Raw genomic sequence first — 21,640 nt, 5'->3', positions numbered from 1 at the left:
GTCTCCACAGCTGTAAATATTCCTCAACACTGACTCCACACTTAAAACACGAATTATGCAAATGAGTTTTCTAGGGCAAGAACAGCTTCACACGATGGCTTGGTATCCCATGAAAAATCCTTTAATTCACTTGTCATCAAGCCCCTGACACCCCTCTTCCACCCATTAACCAAGGAAACTGAGAAAATCAAAATGGCCAGAGTCTGTTTTGAACAATTTTTATTATACGTTTAGTGTTCTCTATACAAAAAAAATCAGTTTTTTTTTACAGTGATTCAAAAAAAAAATTCTGAATAATTTGGCCTTTTCATTGCTCATGCAGTCAGTTTATAAGTCCGTGTATTAGGTGGTCCTCCACAGCCCAGGAGTCTTCCCTGCTGAAGGTCGTGTGTGACACCCTCAGATACCATCTGTCGCTGACAAAGTTGGTTAATGCAAAATAACTCGCAAAAAGTAAAGGATACGATGTGAGAGGGGTTAAAATAAGGTCTGCCATGGAAAGTTAAATATTTAACTGATGAAAAAAGATCAGACCAATTGGTGGGTGCATGAGTATGTGGTAAGGGATGGAGACAAGGGGGAAAATTTCCCCACTGAAAAGAACCAATTGGAATGTGTGGGGAGGGGCAGGGGACGAGGCCCTCCAGGGTCCAGCTTGGGTTGGTGGGGCCAGGACAGAAGGCTGCCATGTCACGGGCGACTGATGCTCAGCTCAAGAGGAGCACAAAGGAGTTGGCAAAGAGCTGGGGAGCTGGGCAGAGGGACAACACTGACTGAGGACATCTCAGGTGAGAATCAGGAAAGAGATCAGGGCGGGGACATCGGATGTGTATCATTTTTAAAAAAGAAACAGAGTAGTGCACAAAATTCTGGATTTCTTCTCTCAGATTTTTGTGTTTATTGCTTAACTGAAGTCTTTACATCTGCTGAACTCCAGCCCAGCAAGTCCCAGGGTGGCAGGGCTTTAGGCCCTGCCTCCACTCAGCACCCTGTGGTCAAGGGCAGAGGGTGACAGACCCTGCAAGCCCTCATTTCTGAGGAATACAGCATGCTGAGGGCCAATGTGCTACAAAGCAAGAGACACCATTCTAATGGGCACAGTCTAGATTCCACAGTAACAAACACCAAATCATCTCGTCATTCTATTCTACTGGCCTGCGCCTGTCCTTAACTACATGGCTGGGTTACCCACAGGCTGTCACAGACCAACTGATCTCGGACTCAGAAAAATCCTTTTTGTCTTGCATTTTGGGAGACGTACAGAGGATGTGGTAGGAGAAGTGGTAAAGAGGTACAAGAGGGTCAACCAGCAGGATAGAGCTGAAGTAATACCTCTGTTTCAAAGGAGGCAGCTGTGGTGAGATGAAAGAACACTGGACAAGGAGTCAGAAGGTTCAAGTTCAAGCCTTAACTTTACCATGGACTAGCTGTGTGATCTTGGGCAAGTCCCTTAGCCATCCTGGGTTTTAGTTTCCTTGTCTGTACAATGAGTTATTTCAGTCAGCTCTGTGGTTCCTTCATATGCGGAAATCTGATTTTGTTCTAAGCATTTGTACCTATTTCATTCTCATCCTTAACATTATGGAGCATCCTTGTAATACTAATACACTGATGGGGGGAACCTTGGTTTTGGGTGTGGCTCGGGATTCTGTTTGGTGGGGTCTCCTGGCTTTCCTGGCTGCTTGTCTTCCTTTCCCTCTTTCCCTGAATCTGTCTCAGGAGGAGGAAAGGGCACTTGCCCGGGCTTGGGGTGTGCAGGCTGCGGGCAGCCACAGAGCCTGGTTTGTACTCATGTGGGGCAGCCCCGGCTAGTTTAAGGGAGGGGACTTCCCAGAACTGGGCTCTGCTGAACTTGCCACTTATTAGTTTAATTCCTCGGATTTTAATTTTTAATCAGGGAGCTCCAACATGCTACTCCTGTCCCATCATGCAAAGCTCAACCAGATCCTCTGTTTTGTTAGAGTGACCTTAGATCTAGTGGAGCTAAGTGGGTCGTCCTCACCACCACCGTGGGCCTGTGTGTTTCTGGCAGGGGCCAGCTGGAGTGGTGACTGGGCCACACCACACCAAGGTGCCAGATGAGCAGGGAGCAGTGAGTGCTCATGTGGTACCGCAGGAAACAGCTGCCCCGTCACCGAGAAGTGAGGCTGGAGGAATTTTACTCACTTTGGGCAAAGGAGCCTTACAAAGATTGTGATAAAAATGTGTGAACTATCTTCTCTTTCCATCAAATGGGCTTTTGAGATGCCCCAAGATCTTGCCCTGCCCTAGCATATAGACTCCTGGGTGGGCCTTAGAGAGCCACTGTCTGCACTGTTTCTGGGGGAAAGTCTCCCTCTCCTTTTGGACCACACTCTCTCCTTAGGTTCTGCCTACGGGAATCACCTAACCAGGGCTGCCGACCTAGGTGGCTTCTCTCCCACCTCGTCGGGCAGCACACCCACACATTGTTCTTTGCAGTGCATCTCAAGTGGTCCTTGGTGTGGACCTACCCTCTCCAAGATAGTGACATAATCTGGATTGCTACCCCCTGAAAGTACTGGGGTTGCAGTCTGCTGAACGTGTGTATCTGTACGCACACGTGTGCACACACATGCACGTTTATACTCAGCATGGGCAGGAAAGGCTCTCCCTTGGCTGGAAAACCCACACATCTCCTCAGATCAGTGTTCATCTCCTTTCTTAGGCTAATTGTATTTGGGGAAAATATGAAAGAAGTATCTGGGCCCAGGTTGCCAATGCCCCTCATGGGGTGAGCAACATTGGCACTCAGTGACTCTTGGACATGTGCTTGCTCTTCCAGAGCTCAAGGAAGAGGGTAGACCAGATGCCTCCACTATCGTAGCGCCAAGGAAAGGGGTATGGTTGAATTCAACCATTTCCTCCAAAGCCAGCTAGAGAAAGAGGTCCATTCACTAAACCCAGGCAAGGCGGGAGGTAGTTCTCCCTTGACCCTGCAGCGATGTGCTTCCCAAACACTGGCTCTCCTGCTCTACTAGTGGTCGCAGGCCTCTCTGTGGGGAGAGAGATTTGAAAGAGGGACTGAATGGGAGAGACAGAGGCACCAAAATACAGATGGTTTAGGCAGAGCGAAGGGGCCTCAGGGAGCAGCACTGTTCCTCAGCCCTTAACCCATCTCCAGTCCTTGACTGCCCTATTCTGTCCTGCCTGACGACCAGACGGACAAAGTTCTCCCCTGAAGCCTCTCCCTTCTAGCCTGGAGACATCAGAGGGTTAAGCATGGAGAAAGCAGAGTGGTCACAAGTCAATGCCCTGTGTTCCAAGACCTAGTTCCAAGGCTGTAAGCCCTGTGAGGGCAGGGGCCACACTCCACTCAGCATCCCTGGTGCCTGGCTCAGGGCATGGCTCAGACTAGAAGCCCGGAGAGTATTTGCTGAATGAGTGAAGGGACAAATGAGAGCAGGTCGAGTGTAACAGGTGGGATGGCCGCGCAGTCAATGAACTTCTAGACAGGGGTTCTTAACCAGGGGTCCGTGAGCTTGAACTGAAATTCAAGAAAGCGTTATTCTTGTGGGGACGTGTTGGCGTGGTGTGATATAGTAATTAAATAATACACAGTAGAGTGTGGACTTAGGGGTCCGTGGTTTTCACCTGACTGGCAAAGGGGTCTGTGGGACAAACAAGGTTAAGCACCCCTAGAGTCTCTGTAAGGTGACCTAACACCTCTCCCCCAAGCCAGACAGGCCAAAGCACCAGCGCTATCGCCCACCCCTGGCATCCTTGTTGGTACGTTTTAGGGTGGTTGCTCGAGAGGCCCCATGGGCAGGGAACGCCAGACAATACTGCTGTCCTGCTGCGCTGGGGAGAGGAGCATGGGCTCCACAGAAGGTACCTCTTCCTGTTCCTGGAAGGGGCTGCCTGCCTTTCGCTGCATGTCCACACACCTGAGTTTGACCTCTCTCAGCACCTGCCCCCTTCACTTGGGGAAAACTTGGTTCTGCAGCCCCAGGTTTGCTCCTGCCAAGAGAGCTGTGACTGCGTGGTGGAGGAGGGGAGACAGAGCACGAATGGCTCTCAGCACTCACAGCAAAACAGCACAGCAGCCCTTGAAGGGGGGCTGACAGCATTAACCTCATAGACGAAGGCAGCTACGGAGACTGGCAGAACACTGGGACAAGGAACAAAATGGGCTGAGGGCTCTCCTCTCCCCGAGACTCTCCAAGGGAGAAGAGGCCTTTGCCCAGACATTAATTTGTGCGGCAGACTCTCCTAGAGACAGGGGGCTGGGGGCACCTCGCACTCCCTCCCTGCCCTAAGAACCTGTTTCGGTGCTGTGAGTACACTAGTGCCTACGGCGCGGTATAGAACGAGTGCCTGAGAAGGTGACTCCCCTGCTCAGATGGGCACCCTTCCCCAGCACTGCCCTTCAGGGACAGCGGGCCTCGGCTGCAGGATGCCTGCTGCATCCAAGCAGGTGTGGGAGGAAACGCAGGCGAGACAACCCCTGAGCTCGCACCCCAGCCCCTGCTCCTTACCCTGTTCCCCTTCGCCATGAGAGCGCTGCCCCTCAGCTTCCAGCCAGGGACCGCCTCTGGGTCGAAGGACAGTTACTCTCAGGCTCAAACAACACAACTGGGCTACGGTCTCTTCCCTGCAGATGAAGTACGTGTCCCGTCCTTCCACTGAATAATTATTAAGTGCTGCAAGCACTGCTAATACCTCTGCGGCTTAAACATGTGGCAAACGAAGCTTTGATAAGGGCCCAGAAGGACACCGCCCCGTTCCTGCCCAGGCTCCCTGGCTAGCAGCTGGGGCTCCAACCAGAGGTGCTGGCCCTGGCGGGTGGTCCATTACAGGGATTCGCTTCACCCTCCTGAAACGGACTCCAGCTGCAGAAACAGCGACGGGGCGACTCTTAGGCTCGAGATCTCTCCCGCTTTTCAGAGGCTAGGTACCTTTGGTTTCCAACATGGATTAGGTGGGGGGATGAAGGCAGCACCTTCGGGCTCTGAGAACGCAGGTCTGCGAGGATCTCCATCTGGGGCCTCAGGTGGTAGGGCATGTGTTGAGGGGCTGCCTCTGGTTCTGCTGTGATGCTTGCATAGGCCGCCCCATTCTCCTTGAGACTGACATCTCTGGAGCCCTCAAGGTTTGCAAGGAGGGGCTGGGAACCTGGGAACTCCAGGGACAGATCAGAGCTGCGTAAGGCATACGAAGGACATGGGTCACTCCCAGGCTGAGGCAGTACAGCACTGTTAGTGCTGGGTCCCCTCCGGGTCTGCATACCTCAATGAAAGGACAGATGGGGTCAGTCTTGGGGGGCAGCAGGTCCCCGTCCACACAGTGTAAAACACAAATTTCAATGTCATACTGAATTGACAGGAGTGATGGTACCTCCTGTGCTAGAGATGAGAGGGGGAACAGTGCTATATACCCCCAAATACATCAGCAAAGCTTTGACATCACAGGGATGGAATCCTGGAGGGTAGCGGTGTAGACTCCCGGGCAGGTGGGCGTACCCTCAATTCTGGCTGCAGTGGGTGGGGTCCTCTCTCCTACATCCTGGGTTTCGCCAGTGAGGAGGAAGGAAGCACAATCCCAGAGCCTTTCTGCTCTCTCTTTAGAGGTGAGCACAGCTCAGCGACCAGACACCTGACTGCCTTCTGCTCAGGGTCCAGTCACTGGAGTTAAGTCCTTTACCATCAGCACCCACTCCTGTTCCTCAAACTGCTTCTTCCGAGTCAGTGCAGCAAATGTTTAGGATACTCTGGAGGAAGAGGCAGGGTAAGAGCAGGGAGCAGGAGATAAACCCACCTCCCAACTGAACCAGACAGAGGCAAGAAGGCTCTCTTGCCTCTCCCTGCCAAAAATACTGTCATTTTCCAGAAAGGAGCCAAGCCCAGCTCAGCAACTGGCAGGGCAGAGGTGGACGGGATGGGGGCAAGGGGAGGCATATGGCGAGAAAGGCATCCTTCGGAAATACGTTGGCCTGGTGGCGGTTTGAATACTACAGCTTTTCTCTATGTTCTGTTACTGATCAATCCTTTTTGCCCATCTTTGTGGTTTCCTGGGAGAGAATCCATCTATTCTTTCTTTTCCAGGGACACTTCTCCAAAAGGAAAAGAAAATGGGGGCATTGGATCTGGGGGGCAAAATGCACAAAGCAAAAATAAAGACAGTGAAAAGTACCATAACCAAGGGGAAGCTGGTGAGCGTGGGTGCCGAGGTCCAGGGTAGACGGGGGAGGGAATGGTGGGTGGGAAGCTCAGGGTGGCTGTGGAGCTGAGCACGGGATCCAGGACCCTCCAGCTGAGCTTAGCCGTGGCTCAGGCTCTGCCACACTGGTGGCACCCTGGGGTGCGGGCAGGGTCATTGGGAGGGGGCTTGTGGTTGGCTGGGTGGTCACTGGTCCTCACAGGATGGTGGACCCTCATTTTGTGCCCTTGTCCCCGACGGTGGTGGTGGTTTGGTGGTAGGTCTGCAGTGGCTTCGTCCCGCCTCTCCCCTCCTCCCACTTGCGAAGTAGCGCTGTGCCTGGTGGGCTCCGTTAGGCCAGAGAATAGATGGCGTTGACGGGTGATGTGGCTTCTGAGCTTTCATTGCCTTCTGTTTCCTCCTTGTCCTTTTTGACCGTGTATTGACCGATGAAGGAACCATCCTCATTGAACTGTCCCTCGCCACCCTCGCCATAGTCCACCAGGCTGTCGTCACTCTCCTGCTGCTTGATGGTGCCATCCAGGGATGTCTGGCTGCCCTGCAGGGGCTTGTTATCCTCATCACTGGCCAGAGAGAGACACAGAGTCAGGGGCAGGGCCCAGCGCAAGCCCAGGAGGGGTGGGACTGGGCAGCCCGCCTCCTGCCGAGCGCATGTGCTGCCCAGCTCAGAGAGGAAGGTGCCTTAGAGAGTGCCTGGTCCAGGCCTCCCCTGACCAGCCAGGTCTACAGAAGGGAAACTGAGGCTTAGAGAGAACAAGCATCTCCTCCAAGGTGAGGTGGCAAGTTGGTGCAGAGCTGGGGCAGGAGCCCCTGTTTCTGGACTGTGGTTCTGGGCCCTTTTCCTCTGTGGTGCGTGTGGGCAGAGGACAGCCATCCCACCAAGTGGGACCACGTGGAGGGAGAGTCAAGGTTTCTCATCCCCAGCACTTCACTGCGTGGTTTGTGACCTTGGGAAAACCCTTTCTTCTCACTGGGTCTTAGTGTCCCCTTCATGAGGGGCTGGGCCAGCATTGGCCACTCACCGTCTGTGACACTTCAGGGAAAGGCTCTGCCAATGACGAAAAGCAAGGTTCTGGGCCTTAGGTACCAACTCGCCCTGCCTCTCACCTCTCTGTCTTGGCATTTATCTCAGATACCTGGTTTATTTACAAACAGATGCCATTGTTCCTGGTATAGCAAGTGAAAGGGCAACAAAGATTGTCAGGGTGGGGGGAAATGCAAATAACTTCAGGAGGCCAGCAAACTGGTGAAAAAGACTGGCAAGTCTCAGAGGATCCTGCCCAGCCCCCAGTCCCTGCCTCCCGTCCCCACCCCCACCCCACCCCCATCCTGTCCTTAAGCTCCTCTGGTGCAAGGAGAGCTGGGGAGACTGGGGGGCTCAACACGGCCTCCGCCCTCTGGGAAAGGATGCGCCGGCAGGGCGTCTGCTGCAGCCGAGGAAGCAGGGCCTGGCTTCTGCTGCGCACCATGCCTCTTTCCCTGGCTGGAAAGCTGTCTGCCCTTTAGCCTGGGGGCAGGGGCAGGTGCCATCCTGTACTTCAGAGGAGAGAGGAGCTCCAAGGCAGGGGCAGGGGGGTGGGCCAGCAGTGGGAAGCGGGGTCCCAGCAGGTGGGATGAAGGGCGAGAGGAGGGGTCTTTAGGGTGTTAGGTTCTTGAAGGGGAAGAAGGAAGCAGGTCTGGAAAGAAGATGCATGGCTAGTGGCCTGTCAACCCACCTTCCAAGACACCTTCAAGGTACAGGTGACAGGCAAGGGAGAAGCAGGGAGCCCATCAGCAAGGTGGGTCAGCGACTTGGCCAGAGTGGAGTCAAGGTAGGCCTCCCTCCTTGTCCCCAACTCTGCCCCCCACTGGAAACTTACCTCTGATGTGTTAATTTCAGCCTTTTCTCAGTTTGGGACTCTTGGACCCTCCCAAGTAGGGGCTCTAGGATGGACTGGTCCCTGCAGAGCCCCCTGAGACAAAGCCGATGTGTGTGTGCCTCACGTGTGCTGGGTGCTGGCGTGTGCACGCCCCTCTGTGTGTATTTCAACCTCAGAAAGTCTGCAGGGAGGAGGCAGGGGTTTTTGCCCCCTAGCTTTAGTGTCTGGGGGAGGAGAGGCCCGTGGGAAGCTGCTTCTCCTAGCACAGCTTCCTGGCTCTGTATTTGAGGCAGTTGTCACTCCTCTTTGGCTGCACTCAGGGCCCTGGGGAGAGGAAGCCCTGAGGCCTTTGGAACTGGCACTTCTATCCAGCTCACGGAGAAAAATGGCCAGAAATGGAGAGCAGAGGGGCCTCTCGTGTTCCCTGTGGGGAGGCTCAAGGGGACAGTGGGACTGAAGAGATGGACAGGGTCTGTAAAGCCCCCAGGTGGGCGCCTGTGTGGGCAGCAGCTCCGGTGGCCCACTGAGGTGATCCTGTTTGCCAGGCTGGTGATGGCTGGAGTGGAAAAGGACCGGAAGGATAAGGAGGGACAAAAGAGGGTAGGGGTGACTTGTATCTGGGATAGTAGCTCTGTGGGGCTCAGGAAGGAGGGCTCAGACCAAGGCACTTCTTCCTACTCCACTTGATCTGGGAATGAGATCGCCACGACCTGTCCTGCTTCATTTCCTAACTCAACATACACCTGCCATCAAAACTGGCAGATATCAACTTTGTTACACCCAGATACAAAGGCCCAGGCAAATCAGAGAGGGTGCATGGCTGCAGGGCCCTGCTACTAGCCTGGAGGTCAGGCTCCTGACTTTCCAGCTCTGCCCCTGGCTCACAGAACCACATGGGAGCCTTGTGCAAGTTGCTTTCGCCTGATGGTCTGGGCCTCAGTCCTCTCACCTGAGGAACAAGACAAGACCCCTGGACTAGGCATTCTCCTCAGTCCTCTCACCTGAGGAACTAGGCCACTGGACTAGGCATTCTCCTCAGTCCTCTCACCTGAGGAACTGGGCCCCTGAACTAGGCATTCTCCTCAGTCCTCTCACCTGAGGAACTAGGCCACTGGACTAGGCATTCTCCTCAGTCCTCTCACCTGAGGAACTGGGCCCCTGGACTGGGCATTCTCCTCAGTCCTCTCACGTGAGGAACAAGGTCTCTGACTAGACGGTCTCCACAGCTACTCCAGGCAATCTAGGGCCCAGAGATATTGCTTAGGTGGAGGGTGACATACCCTAGGATTCCTCCCTCCACTCGAGACAGCCTCCTTGGGTTACTGTCTCCAGGATGAGGGGTGAGGTGTGGGCAGAGAAGAAACCTGAGAGCTAGCTCCTTGCGCAAGAGGGCTTTTTAGGGGAAAAAAGTAGAAACCCACACCCAGGGAGCTCAATAAATTAGAGCTGTGCAATTGAAGGATGGGATGCCGTTCATCGACTGTTTGTGGCGCTGAGGCAAGTGTCTCCAGGGGGAGCAGACTGGTCAGGAGCGATCAGGATGAGGAGGTCTCCGAGCAAGCCTGACAGCACACGGCCCTCTGCCCAGGCATGTCAGTGAGACAGAGGGAACAGCCCAAGGGCGAGGACACCATGGCCTCTCCACCAGGCCGCGGTGCCCTGAGAGACAGGCGGGAGGTGGGAGGCTGCCGTGGGGGCAACGAGGGCGCCCACCTGACGGAGGGGAGGCCGTGTCTGGGCAGGAGAGGAAGGAGATCACATACCTATAATCAAACGAGCCATCTTCTTCTTTGGGGTCTTCGGGGCCCAGGGGAACATCCTTCTTTTCTCGTACTTGGTCAGAAAGGGAAGCAAAGACACAGACATGATAAATAAGAAGTGTGGCCCTGGCTCTCCACGGTCCCAAGAGTAGAGCCAGACGACCCAGCCCTGGATTCAATGACATGCTTTCCTTCAATAAGGCGCCGTCAATGCCTCTTTTATTTTCTCTTTTTTTTTTTTTTTTCATTTTTTTCTTTATTTTCTTTTAAATGTTACATTAAAAAAATATGAGGTCTCCATATACCCCCCACCCCACCCACATCAACAAACTCTTCCATCATTGTGAATGCCTCCTTTATTTTTGCTTCCTGCACCCAGTCAGCTGCCAAGTTGTTTGGCTCCACCTCCTTCTCCTTCTCCCAGGGGTCTCCTAACTGCTCCTGGGCTACTGGAATCTTTCTCTCACCTGAGCTTTCTACCAACTCTCCATGAAGTCTTCCCAAAAGCCCAAATGGACACGATCCCTTTATACCAAAGCCAAACAGTACGTGGTTTACACCTTTCTTTTTCTATTATAATTTTTTGTGAGGCAGTTCTCTCCTCGAGGGTAGGTGACTGTCTTTCTTCAAAGCTCCGAGCAGACTGCCCTGGACAGAGGGGGCGCTCCACACACATCTGTGACCTCGCTGTGTGGCCTCCCTTTCCTTACACCATCTCTGTGACCTGTGGACGCGTCCACCTCTTGAGGGAGAGACCATCTTTTCCTTTAGTATCCCTGGCACCCAGGAAAGCCAATACTTAGACAAATGACCTTTTCTGCATCCCTTTTGAGGTATAAGGCAGTTTAATCACCTTCATTTTAGGGTTCTTTAGGGAAACTGAGACTGAGAGGTTAAGAATAACGAGTGACTGAGTGAAGACTCGAGTGGAGACAAGAAGCCATTCCTGATTCCTGGCTCACTCATTTTCCTAATGTATCAGGGGCTTATACGGTAGCTGGAGGGAGAGAAGTTAGCATGGAAAAAGAACTTCCTGGAATGGGACACTTTCTGAAAGAGCAAAGGAAATCTCCGGATTTATCTGATGAACTCTTCGGGGGGCCCAGTTCTAACTGGAAAAGGGGGGTGAGCACAGGGGGTCCCCCTAAATACAGAAGGCCAGCCTTATCCCTAACTTTGGCTTTTTCTTTTATAAAAGAAATACAACCCCAACACAGCGAAACAAGTGAAAGAAAAGCATCACTCATTGACTGAATTATAATTTCCTGCCCTTCTTCATAGGTGCCTCCCTCACTTAGATTAAAGGCATAACTCCTTAGAATCCTAAGGTCTGAGAGTGCTTGGGCAGTGGGAAGGAAATAAAATAGAATCTCCTCTCCCTTCTACTTCCTCTGTGTTGAGCTTGGAGGGATCGTGGGGGAGGGCTTGTTTATAGAAGGAAGCATTTGGGGAGTGTGAGGTATGTTTGGTGGTGGGGCTTTGGGGGAGAAGGAAGCAATTTCATTTTGTCATCCAGCAGGATTGTCCCTCTCAGGGTCATCCATTATCTGGTCTCCGTCGAGAACCCACTACCCCATCTCAGACAGATGGCTCTCTCATCCTCTTTGAAAAACAATCGATATTTCCAGAAACGAGAATGCCAGAGGTCCTTGTCCTTGACCTTGCTTTGTCTGTGCTAGAGGGTTCTGAGGTCTATGGAAGACAAATGCCTCTCCAAGTTTCCAGGAAAGCCCACAGACCTTGAAGGGCCAAGGGTGTCCCTGTCGGCACTACCCCACAGCCCCTCCCTGCCCCTCCCACGAGAGCTCCTGACTCTGTGCTACAGGTGCTCACACTTAGATCCTAAGCATGTCAAGAGCCTTCCCTTACCCCATTCTCTCTGACATGGTTAGAGGAAATGCCTCTCTCCCTTCCTCCATCCCTAGGATACTAGATTCTAATGCAATTCAGGCTGAAAAAGGCCAATTTACTGAGCAGATGGGTGGTGAGTCAAGGGGAGGGCAGCCAGGGTTCCTTCCATCCCCTCTCTGAGGCTGCCTGGACCGCCCCATCCGCCTACCTCAGGCAAGCTTAATTAATTCAGCTGCTTTCCGGCAGCTCTAAGATGCACAGAAGAGGCAAGAAGATGGGGCTTCCAAGCTCGGCAAGGACAGGCCTCACTGAGAGAACAGAGTGCCCTGGCTCTGGCTGGGGACCTGGGGACCCACAGGGCATTTTGCTTGCCCCCACTCCGTGCGCATGTCTTACCTGGGTACTTCCCACCCCGACTCCTCTTGATGAAACAGACGATGAGCAGGATCAGCACCAAGAGGGCGATGGCGCACATGAGCCCGATGAACCAGCCCTGGGTGGCGATGTCCGCCTGGTTGTTGGTGTAAGCTGGTGGGGAGGGCCAGAGGCAAGCACGTGAGAGTTCACATGGGAGAAGGAGAGGAGGGAGAGGTGAGGAGGGAGAGGTGAGGGGAGAAGTTCAGCTGTTTCCGGTAGCTGTTTCTCCTGGAGGACAGAGCCACCACCTAGCAGCCCTCTGGCCCAAACTACTCCACTAAAGGGACAAAGAGAAAACAATTAAGGAGCCAAGGTCAAAGGATCAGAAAAGAAGCAAAGGAAAGGGGCACAGGTAGCAGAATAAGAAGCGGGTGGCTGAGCAGGTCCTTTAGGAAGGGGACAGCTTCCTGAGGACAAGGCATGGCGTTCTTGCAAACCAGCGGGTCACAGCTTGACGGGCTTGAGGAGAGGTTGAGGGTAGGGCAGGGATTTGCAATGCAAGTATGATTCTCCATGAGCCCAGGATGAGGAAACAGGGACCTATCAGGGAAGGGGAGTGGTGGGTGCACTGCAAAAGCCCAACACGAGAATGCCTTCACAGGTACAGGTCAGCAGCGCTGCCCACCAGCACTGCCCGAGGCCCACCAGCCTTCCAGCCAGTGGGCCTGGGTCCTGGGCAGGTAAAGGACACCTGTGCTTTTTCATGTCTTCCCAGCTGAGCTGCACACTCTGTGACAGCAAAGGCCATCCTGGCATCAAGTTTCCGAATCCTAGATGGGCAGGCCACGGTGCTGGGGCTGGGGCAGTGCCTCCAACTCATTCCACACCACTTCCAAACCACTTCCACCTACCCAGGGAGTCTCTGTCTGCCCCTGCCCAGCAGGAATCCACGACCACACTAGCTGTGTGGAGAGCCCTTCATGATTGGAGGGCCCTGCAGATGGGCCTGAAGAACAGGAGATCTGGAGCCATCTGACAGCTAGGGAGAGCGGGTGTGGGGTGGTCAGGACCCACTTACCCTTCTCCTTTCTATGGACTGGAGAACAAAAGCGACACCTGCTGAAATGCAGCCATCATGGAAGCTGAGACTTAGAGGAGAAGGATGATTAGAGGAACAGAACAGACCCAAAGAGAGACCTCCGGGGGAGCTGGATGACAGAGACGCCAGCAGGAATCCCTGGGAGCTGGAGCCACAGCACTGAACCATTTCCTTGAGCACAAGGCACAGCACAGGGGAACCTGTGGCCCTCACTGTGCTCCGGGGTCTTTATCATGTGCCATTTTGTAGGGCAGGTCACAACAATTCCACCCTCTGTTCTTAGGGACAGAAACTGTCATTCTAGCCTTGCCAATGTCAAGTTAAGGCATTGTACTAAGAAGGTCCTCAGCCAATGGTGAAGACTGAACAAGCGCGTGTTTCCATGCTCTTGGTGCTGGCAGCCCCGGGCTGAAAAGGAGTCGAATCTGGTAAGAATATTACTTGAGATTACCCCGACCTACGTATGCTATGGGGAAAAGGCACATCCCTGCTTCCACTCCTGCTTCCTGCAGTCCATTCTCCACACAGCCATCAGAGTGATCTTCCCCAGACCCCAAGTCAGAAAAATCACTCCCTTGCCTCAGTGCTCTAATGCTTCCCTTTGCTACTGGGAAATTAAAAAAACCCATTCTGTATCCTGGTCTGCTAGGCAGCATCAGAGCTGGCCCTGCTCACCTCTCTATTCCCAGCTCCCATGACTCTCTTCTCACCTGCTATGCTTCAGTCACACTGGCCACTCTCACTCCTGCCACAGGGCCTTTGTACTTGTTGGCCTTTCTGCTTAGGCAGGTACAGCTCCCCGTACCCCACTCCCCCAACCGCCCCAGATCTTCAGCTGGCCATATCAGCAAATATCAACTTCTCAGAAAGGTCTGGGACCTTCCCAGCAAAAGCAAAGCCTGCCTCACCCCCCAGCCATTCTCCATCTCTCATCTTTTCCATAGCATTTATAACCACTTGATATATTACTACTACTAATAGTTCCCACTTTATAAACACTTTCTATAGACCAGGTAATGATCTAAGTATTTGTCCATACATTATCTAATAACAACCACGAGGTAGATTTTTATCACTGTCCCTGTTTCACAGTAAGGAAACTGAGGCACAGAGAGGTAAAGTAACTTGCTTATAACTAGTAAGTGTAGAGCTGGGATGTGAATAGATGGTCTGACCCCAGAGCCTGTGCTCTTTACTATTCCATTTGAGCACCGACGCTGGTAGGTGAGCTCCATGAAGCAGGGGCTCTGCTGGGTTGACTGGCATGGAGGAGGTGCCTGGCATGGAGGAGGCATTTGATGCATATTTGCTTGGTGGATGAACCCTAGACTTCTTGCCGTCACTCAGTCTACACATCCACTTTCACCTTGCACTTCCCACTGTCTTCCTTTTTGCCTCACTCACTCCATCACTCAACTCAATTCCCAGCTATGGATCTCCTTGGCAATAATTGCACTTTTGTGCCTGTCATTGAGCCCTGCTGGAGGAAGATGAAGAAGTGTGACCCCCAGCCAATTAGAAGTTCACAACATCATACTTCAGAGGGAACTTGGCTGCAGTTGGACAGTCTTTTTTTTTTCATTTCTTATTGTCCCTCCTGTTAGTCCACAGATGCTCCTCCCTCCGTCTCCCTCTGCTCCCAGATTACTCTGTCCCTGCGTCAGCAGTTGACCTGACTTACTCCATGGATGCCCTAGAGATCACTGAAGCCTCTCAGCCTCTACAAGGGCTCCTTCCTCCAGGGTCAGAGGCAGGGCTCTCCTGGCACCTCTCTGAAACTGCTCCTCCCTGGTATGTAGGAGCCACACCTCCCTTCCATGAGTCCCTCATTCCTATAAGGATGTCTGAACTCTCTAGCAGTTTCAGTTTCTTCCTCCTTGCTGTCTCCTTCCTTCTTATGTATCTTAAAACAGAAGCCCTTGAGGAACCTGCCACTTTTCTACTCTAGTTCATGCACTGTCCTGTTGAGAGGCAAACTCCTTCATCTTTCTTTGTCTTCAGTTCCTGCCAGCCACTCCTATCTTCACCCCTAACGAGCTAACTTCAGGCCCCTCTAATGCTCAGTCCTTCAGCTACCATCTTTGAGCAGCTCTCTCCCAAATCTACCCCCTGACCCCTGACTCTTACCCTCACCTGCCTTCCAGTCCCAACTGACTGGTCTTTTTATTCATCTTTCATTGTCCTTCCAGCCACTTCCACAACAGTTAGCACCGAGATTCCTCCTGACAGCTCTCCTTAGATGGCCTGTCTGCTTGAAATTCGACATGTCGACAACTGATGGGTTTCCCACCCCTACCCAAGAAAGCCTAGACTGCAGGCCTTCTTGCTCTCTACCTTCTCACACTCTACCCCTCTTTCCAGAATCTGATTACTCCAGTTCACCGCAATCTCAGACCCAGTCTCTGAACTCTGACTTCACTCCAGTTTTCTCCACATAACTTAATGTTTAATTCTTTCTTTCTGGGTCCTGACTTCCAGTCATACTATTAATGTCTTGAGGCCATTACTATTAGGCCTTTGAGCACTCTATGCTAGTCATATAATTAGTACCCAGCACTTACTTACTGGTTAATGGATCAATTGAATCCTAATATAATGTGGTTAACCTGGGCCACCTCTTTAGTTTTGTCCCCTGATACCAGCTGGGGGTCACATGGTTATTGGCTTGACTCTGCACCATATGTGGTCACTAGGATGTAGGAATCACTCCAACCTGTGTTCTCAACTTTCCCAGAGAAGTTGCTGTTTATATGCAGCAGCTTGTTTGCACCACCATCTTAATACTCTGATGGCTGTCTCCAGGAGATTCCCTTTTCCTTGGGAGAGAAAGTGATAATTCCAGGAGAAAGTGGCAACATTGAGCAACTCAGAAATCAGCGGCGCTCCCCCCATTCCATCCCTGACAGCACCATGTGAAGTTCAAATGTTACCTTCAACGTCTTCACTGAAAAAGGTCAAAGAGTTTTCTATGAAGTTTGGATGTAGACATTAGCCAGAACGCTGTTCAAAACCAAGTGGGAGCTGGGATAAGATGGGCTCAACTCAAAATGAGTTAATTTCTCAAGAAATGAATACTTAAGTGAATGTTTAGAAGCTGATGTCACTGCTTCTCCCACAAAAAATGAGTAAGTTTCTCAAGAGCCAAAAGAAACATTACATTGTGATGATCTCACAACTTGAACCCATGGCATGGACTGAGAGGAAAACTGCTTCAAAAGGCTCCAGGGCAATTACATCTGGCTGCCAACACCATATTTAATTGATGTTAAATTTGTTTCAAGATTGCTAATGCGCCCAATAATATCAACATTTCAAGTCCAGGGTACATTTACACTTATCACCTTCACCTGGAACTAATGGGGAGCCTGAACAGCAACCCCTCAATGGGCCCACATGCCTAGCAACGAACAGGTCCAAGACGCTTCTTGTTCTGGATGACAGGTCATGTTCTGTGTGCTTTCTACATCATACCCTCCCCCTGCCCCCATCGGTACTGGGAAATTTACCTCCAAGGCAACCAATCCTAATGGCTCCTAATTCTAATTGGAAGGAATTTGGTTAGGCCACGGAGGAGAGGCCAGCCACTCAAAGTCTGCAGAAGAGTTATATTTCAGAAATGGGGGTAGATCGATTAACAAACGTAACAGGGATGGACTTTGTTCAAATGCAATTTGACTTGGCTGTTCTCACTTAAGCATCATCTTAAACCTCTCCCTTCCTGCCTTCCCCATCCTGGGTTGACCGTGTTTCTCCCAAACACAGCAGAAAGAGGCTGACTGTAGCCAGGTCCCCTAATGTTCCTTCCCCACTTCTCCCTTTCCTGAGGTCCATGGCAGGTGGCTGTCTGCCTTACTGGGCCACTGTTAGCATCCACCATGCTGCTGCCTTGTCCCATCCTACCCACTCCAGGACGGAAGAGCTAACGGGCCTCTTGGAGTTCAAGATTATAAGACTGTAGGCCCTGGGGTCTCTTTGGCCTCAGAAGCTTTAAGGAGGCAATTAACTTCCCATGTGGGATCTTTCTGGTGAGGATCAGAGAGCCTGTTAGCATTCCTAGTGGTTTCCTTCCATTTCCTTCCTGAACCACTGTAGCACGTTCAAGTCTGTGGAATAAAGCGATGGTCTGTGGTTGCCTAAGTGACCAGGGGTGGGGACCCAGAGGTGCTTACAAACTCTTGCCCTGATGAGACACTGGGATTTAGAGGAATTGAAAGGATGTGGGCTTGGCTCTGGAGTCTACTCAGAAGAAGCAGAGTGTATATTTTCTAAGACATAGACACATATTCCCAGACATACACATACTTCAGAATGTGAAAACAGTTGTCTTTTTCTATGTGGTTTGCACATCGTAATCTCCAACCAGCCTGTCAGATAAGTGAACAAATATACTCAGACCCAAGGGCATAAACCTGCCCACTCCAGCTTGCACTGGGAGGAGTCTCAGCCCCTCTGAAAGCAAGCCACCAGACCAGGCCCAGGAGAAGAGAAATGAATACTTAAGTCAATGTTCGGAAGCTTATGTCAATAATTACTGCTAGTTTTTTTCCCCTGTGTTGTGTGTCTAATAACGTGCATTAGATTAGGACATTCTGGGGCAGGAACTGGCCCTTTCTCTCTGGATCCCTTTCCCCAACCCTCACCCCTAATCCCAAAGTCTGTGCATCTTGAAGCCAAATTCTGAAAGCAGGCTGCATCAGCTTTCACAGCATCCCTAGGATGGCACTCCATCCTCAGACAACATCTTTGCTTCCTGCCTCTGTACTGGACGACTCAGGTTTATAACACAACCAAATCAAATGCATGCACTGGTGAGAAACAGCTTGGGACCCCGACCGGGCGAGAAAGAGTCGAGCCACCTGCTCTGCTAGGTCGACTGGCCAGACCCCTTGCTTGGCTCCCTTCGTACAGAACGGGCCTGGCCACTCACAGCAGACATCCTGCTTGAGTTGGCCTGACCAGTCTGTAGCAGGCCCAAGCAGGCAGCTGGACTCTTAGACTCCCTGAGTCTTGATCGCATGGAAATGGGCAGGACAGGAAGACACACAGGGAGGATGACAGGATGCCCAGACCAGGAGGGACTAGGCTAGAAGGTGGGGTGGAAACATTTATACTGATGAGCAATGACTCCCAAGATGCAAGCTATCAGGACCAGCCTTCCCAGGCTAACCATGGGAAGAGTAATGAATATGTAAGACAGCATTCGGTTCATACAAATCATTGTTGCTGTTGCTTTTTCTATGCTTGTGTCTAATAATCTGCACTGGATTAGGACCCCAGGGGGCAGGGTCTGGTCCTTTTCTCTCTCACTCTCTTTGCCCCAACCCTCACCTTCAGCCCCAGAGCTTAGCATCCAGACCACTTGGTGGCACACTGGTCAATTTTAAAGATAAACATAAATACTGTGCAGTTTCCAGACTTCCACATACCCTTACCAGCAGAGAGACTTCTGAGCCTTGCACCTTTTCTTGAGGGCCCCAGTCAGGCTGCTAATTTGGCACAATGAAGATGCTTCTCCAACCACAGCTGAAGCCCCTATGGAGCCAGAACTATTCTACCAGAGAACTTCTTCTCCTCCCTCAAAACTACAGGAGGTCTACTACTTCCCCCTCACCCCCCTCAGCGCCCCCTCCCCTGAGAGGGCTCCCTCATCTCTCTGCTCGTCGTCTGTTTCTTCTTTAGGAGGCACTGGGAACCAAACCTGGGACCTCCCATGTGAAAGGTGGGTTCCCAACTGCCTGAGCCACATCTGCTCCTCAGGTCAACTACATTTAAGCCCAGACAACCTTGGGATAAAAATCAGATCAATGCAAAGCCCCAAACAAGTTGTCATACATTACGGAATTTTAACTGCAGGTGAGAGGCATGGCAGTGGCAAGACAGTAGCTATTCGCTGAGCCTTGGTTTGGTTCCTGGAGAGATTTCCAGATCAACCCCCTTGGATGACCCTATCCCTATCCTGCATGGAGGAAGCAAACCCTTGTGCACACAGAGCAGGCAGCTCCCTGCCTCAGCAGCCTGTAGGCCACACACAGTGACTGAATTTGCACACACACCAAGTCCCTTTGTTTCGAGCACAGCTGGGGCCCAGCGCCCTCCTCTGTTCTCATCAGAAAATCCTGTGTTTCCTTCCAACTCCCCATTCATCCTCTAGAGGGTCAGAATCCTGGTTCCTTCTCTACTGTGTGTGCACCTTTGGCTCCTCTTGGCTCCTCGGCAGCCACAGACTGACGTGTAGTAAGAGCTGAGCCATGGCATGCAAGGTTGGGAACGGGGTGGGGATGAGTCTCCTTTCTCAGAAGAGACAAGCAGGCAGCAGAGAATGAGAATGCAATGTCCCATGCTTGCAGGGGATGGCCAGGCCAGGTCCCCTCTCACCTGAACTGGTCATAAAGGTGATGATGGTACTGCTGATGCCCTCGTTGTCCCGGGAATAAACCCGCAACGTGTATGTCATCCCGGGAGAGAGGTCTGTCAGCTGTATAGGCTGGGCCTGGGCCTTAACAGGGACAGTTTTTTTCGTATGGTTGCCTGGGGAACAGAAACCTCAGTCAGCCTGGGGCCAGGCGCGAGGCGCTGGAGAGACAGTGCTTTGGTTCCTGGTCACCTGTCAAAGGTAGGAAAGGTCGGGGAAGGGCCAGGGGTACAGCAGGTCTTCCTTGCACAGACCGGGAGGTGATCAGGCAGCGCCACCAAGCCCTTCCACTGCATGCCAACTCTTCTGCAACTACCCCTTCAGCTGAGGGTGCTGCCTCCCTCTCCTGACGTTTTCCTTCTGCTCTACGGTCTTCGTGCTCCACATAGTACGACCTGCTTCCTTAGACTCCCAGCATGTCGGCCAATGCTCTGTTTCCCTGGGCTGTCTCACCTCCCCGTGGGATCTTTCTGGTGAGGGTCAGAGGGACAGTCGCATCCCTGATGGTGAGAGATGAAGCAGGACTCCCTTCCTGGTTCTCGCACCTGGTTTCACTCCTCATTTCTTGCCGTGGGGCTAATTCACACATCAGGGAAAGCATGTGCCTGTGTTATCTGAGGTGTAAGGTGAATGGTGGTGGTAGGAAGCTGGAAAAGTAAGGAGTAGGGACTCCAGATTCTGAGGATGTGACTCCCTCCTCCAACACAGCAAACTAGGAGTTGACTTTGCTGCTCCCTAAGAGATCTCAGGGTGGACCATTCCATGTGGACCTTTTCTGGCTGGGTTAGTTAATTTAGTAGCTTAGAGCAGATGCTAAAGAGGCCAGAAAGGTGGGTGTGACCTGAGGAACAGGGGGTTCATTCAGAGGAGGCAGATGTCCTGACTACACTCTACAGTCTAACAAGCCTGCATCCTGATCCCAAGATCCCATGAAGCTCAAGCCACTAACTCTGAGACAATAAATCTGGTCTGTAGCTCTGACTGTGGACCACTGGCCTTCCTCTAGGAGCAAAGCACGGCTGTACCCAAAGCCTGTGCACTGGCCCAGCCGGCTAGAAGAGACATCCGATGACATGGATTCTGAGTTAAGGAGATTAATACCGAGGCGAGATTTGGCTCATTTGGGGGCTATTCAGAACCATCATCCTGGGCAGGAAATGAAGGCAGGGCCCATTATCCAGGACCTCCAAGGCACATGCAACTCTAGACCTTCACTAATAGCTTCCGAAGCTCCCTTCCTTTTTCCTTGAGCTGCCCCTTCCATCTCACTACCGCCTGAGTACATTTCAGTTTCATTAAGCCGTAATTAACTCAGGCTAAAAGGCCTCTCTGAGCCCGGGGCGCTCACAGGATCTCCTTAATGGCATCTAAGACTACCCGCCGCTGCCGCCGCCACCACCCCACACGGCAATGCTTACTGTCGATGTACTCAACCACAAAGTCAGTTCCGGGCCCGAAATTGTGCTTCCAGGTGATGTTGGCCCATTTACTGTTGGGGAGCACCGTGACGTTCCATATGGACTGCTCGTCGGGGGCTGGTGGACGGTTAGAAGAGGAGTTAGTGACGACGAGGGAGGCAGCACGGTGCACACACGCACACATGCACACACACAGGGTCTGCGAGGAAAGGACAGAGTCAGAAATGGCTGTGCACAAGGCCTGCCAGAGCTCTAAGCTGCAGCCTTGGTGGCCAGGCCAGAGGGAGCAGCCTGAAGACGAGCTGGTGCATTCAGGATGAAGCACTGTACATAAAGGTGAATTAAAGAATGGAAGAGTGGATTTTAATCCAGGTCATCTGAGTCTCTAACCTGGGCTTATTTCATTGTCTCAAATTTGAACAGTGCAGGGTAAGGGGCCAGAGAAGAGCTCCCTTGGCCAGGAAGCAGAGAGAGAGGGAGAGATGTGCAGTGAAGCTGAAACACATCTCCCCCTTCAGCTATGGAAATTCTACAGGAAGGAGAGAGGTTCTCCTAAAAAGCCAAGTGAGAGTCATGATGAGATTTGCAGGTAGGACAAGACCAAACAAGGGAGAACCTTACTGGGCTTCTTAAAGAGAATGAGGAGAAAGGACACCCTGGTCTCAGGAGACCCTGGGATCTTTCTTGATCAGTAAGAGCCCGGATTA

At 52.1% G+C, this 21,640-nt stretch overlaps 1 protein-coding gene across 25 annotated transcripts in view; it reads right to left on the bottom strand.

The window, feature by feature from the left end:
* Nucleotides 1-202: 202 nt before the first annotated feature.
* NFASC (neurofascin) overlaps nt 203-21,640 on the bottom strand; it is a 197,916-nt gene continuing 176,478 nt past the window's right edge. For 13 of the 25 annotated variants that reach the window (XM_058275060.2, XM_058275061.2, XM_058275063.2 and 10 more), the window contains 3 exons: nt 12,044-12,175; nt 9,800-9,869; nt 203-6,740 (listed from right to left, as the gene is read on the bottom strand). In XM_058275060.2, the coding sequence (XP_058131043.1) occupies nt 6,509-6,740; nt 9,800-9,869; nt 12,044-12,175 (434 nt within the window). In that variant the 3' untranslated portion in view covers nt 203-6,508. Of the gene's footprint in view, nt 6,741-9,799; nt 9,870-12,043; nt 12,176-19,478; nt 19,632-20,933; nt 21,051-21,640 lie in introns of all 25 variants that reach the window. The other 12 variants (XM_058275046.1, XM_058275051.2, XM_058275054.2 and 9 more) reach the window with 1 other exon arrangement.

Source organism: Dasypus novemcinctus, chromosome 13 (genome assembly GCF_030445035.2).
Source record: "Dasypus novemcinctus isolate mDasNov1 chromosome 13, mDasNov1.1.hap2, whole genome shotgun sequence".
Taxonomy (NCBI): Eukaryota; Metazoa; Chordata; class Mammalia; order Cingulata; family Dasypodidae; genus Dasypus; species Dasypus novemcinctus.
The sequence above is the reverse complement of the archived record's forward strand: the minus strand, read 5'-3'. Positions and strand labels throughout refer to the sequence as shown.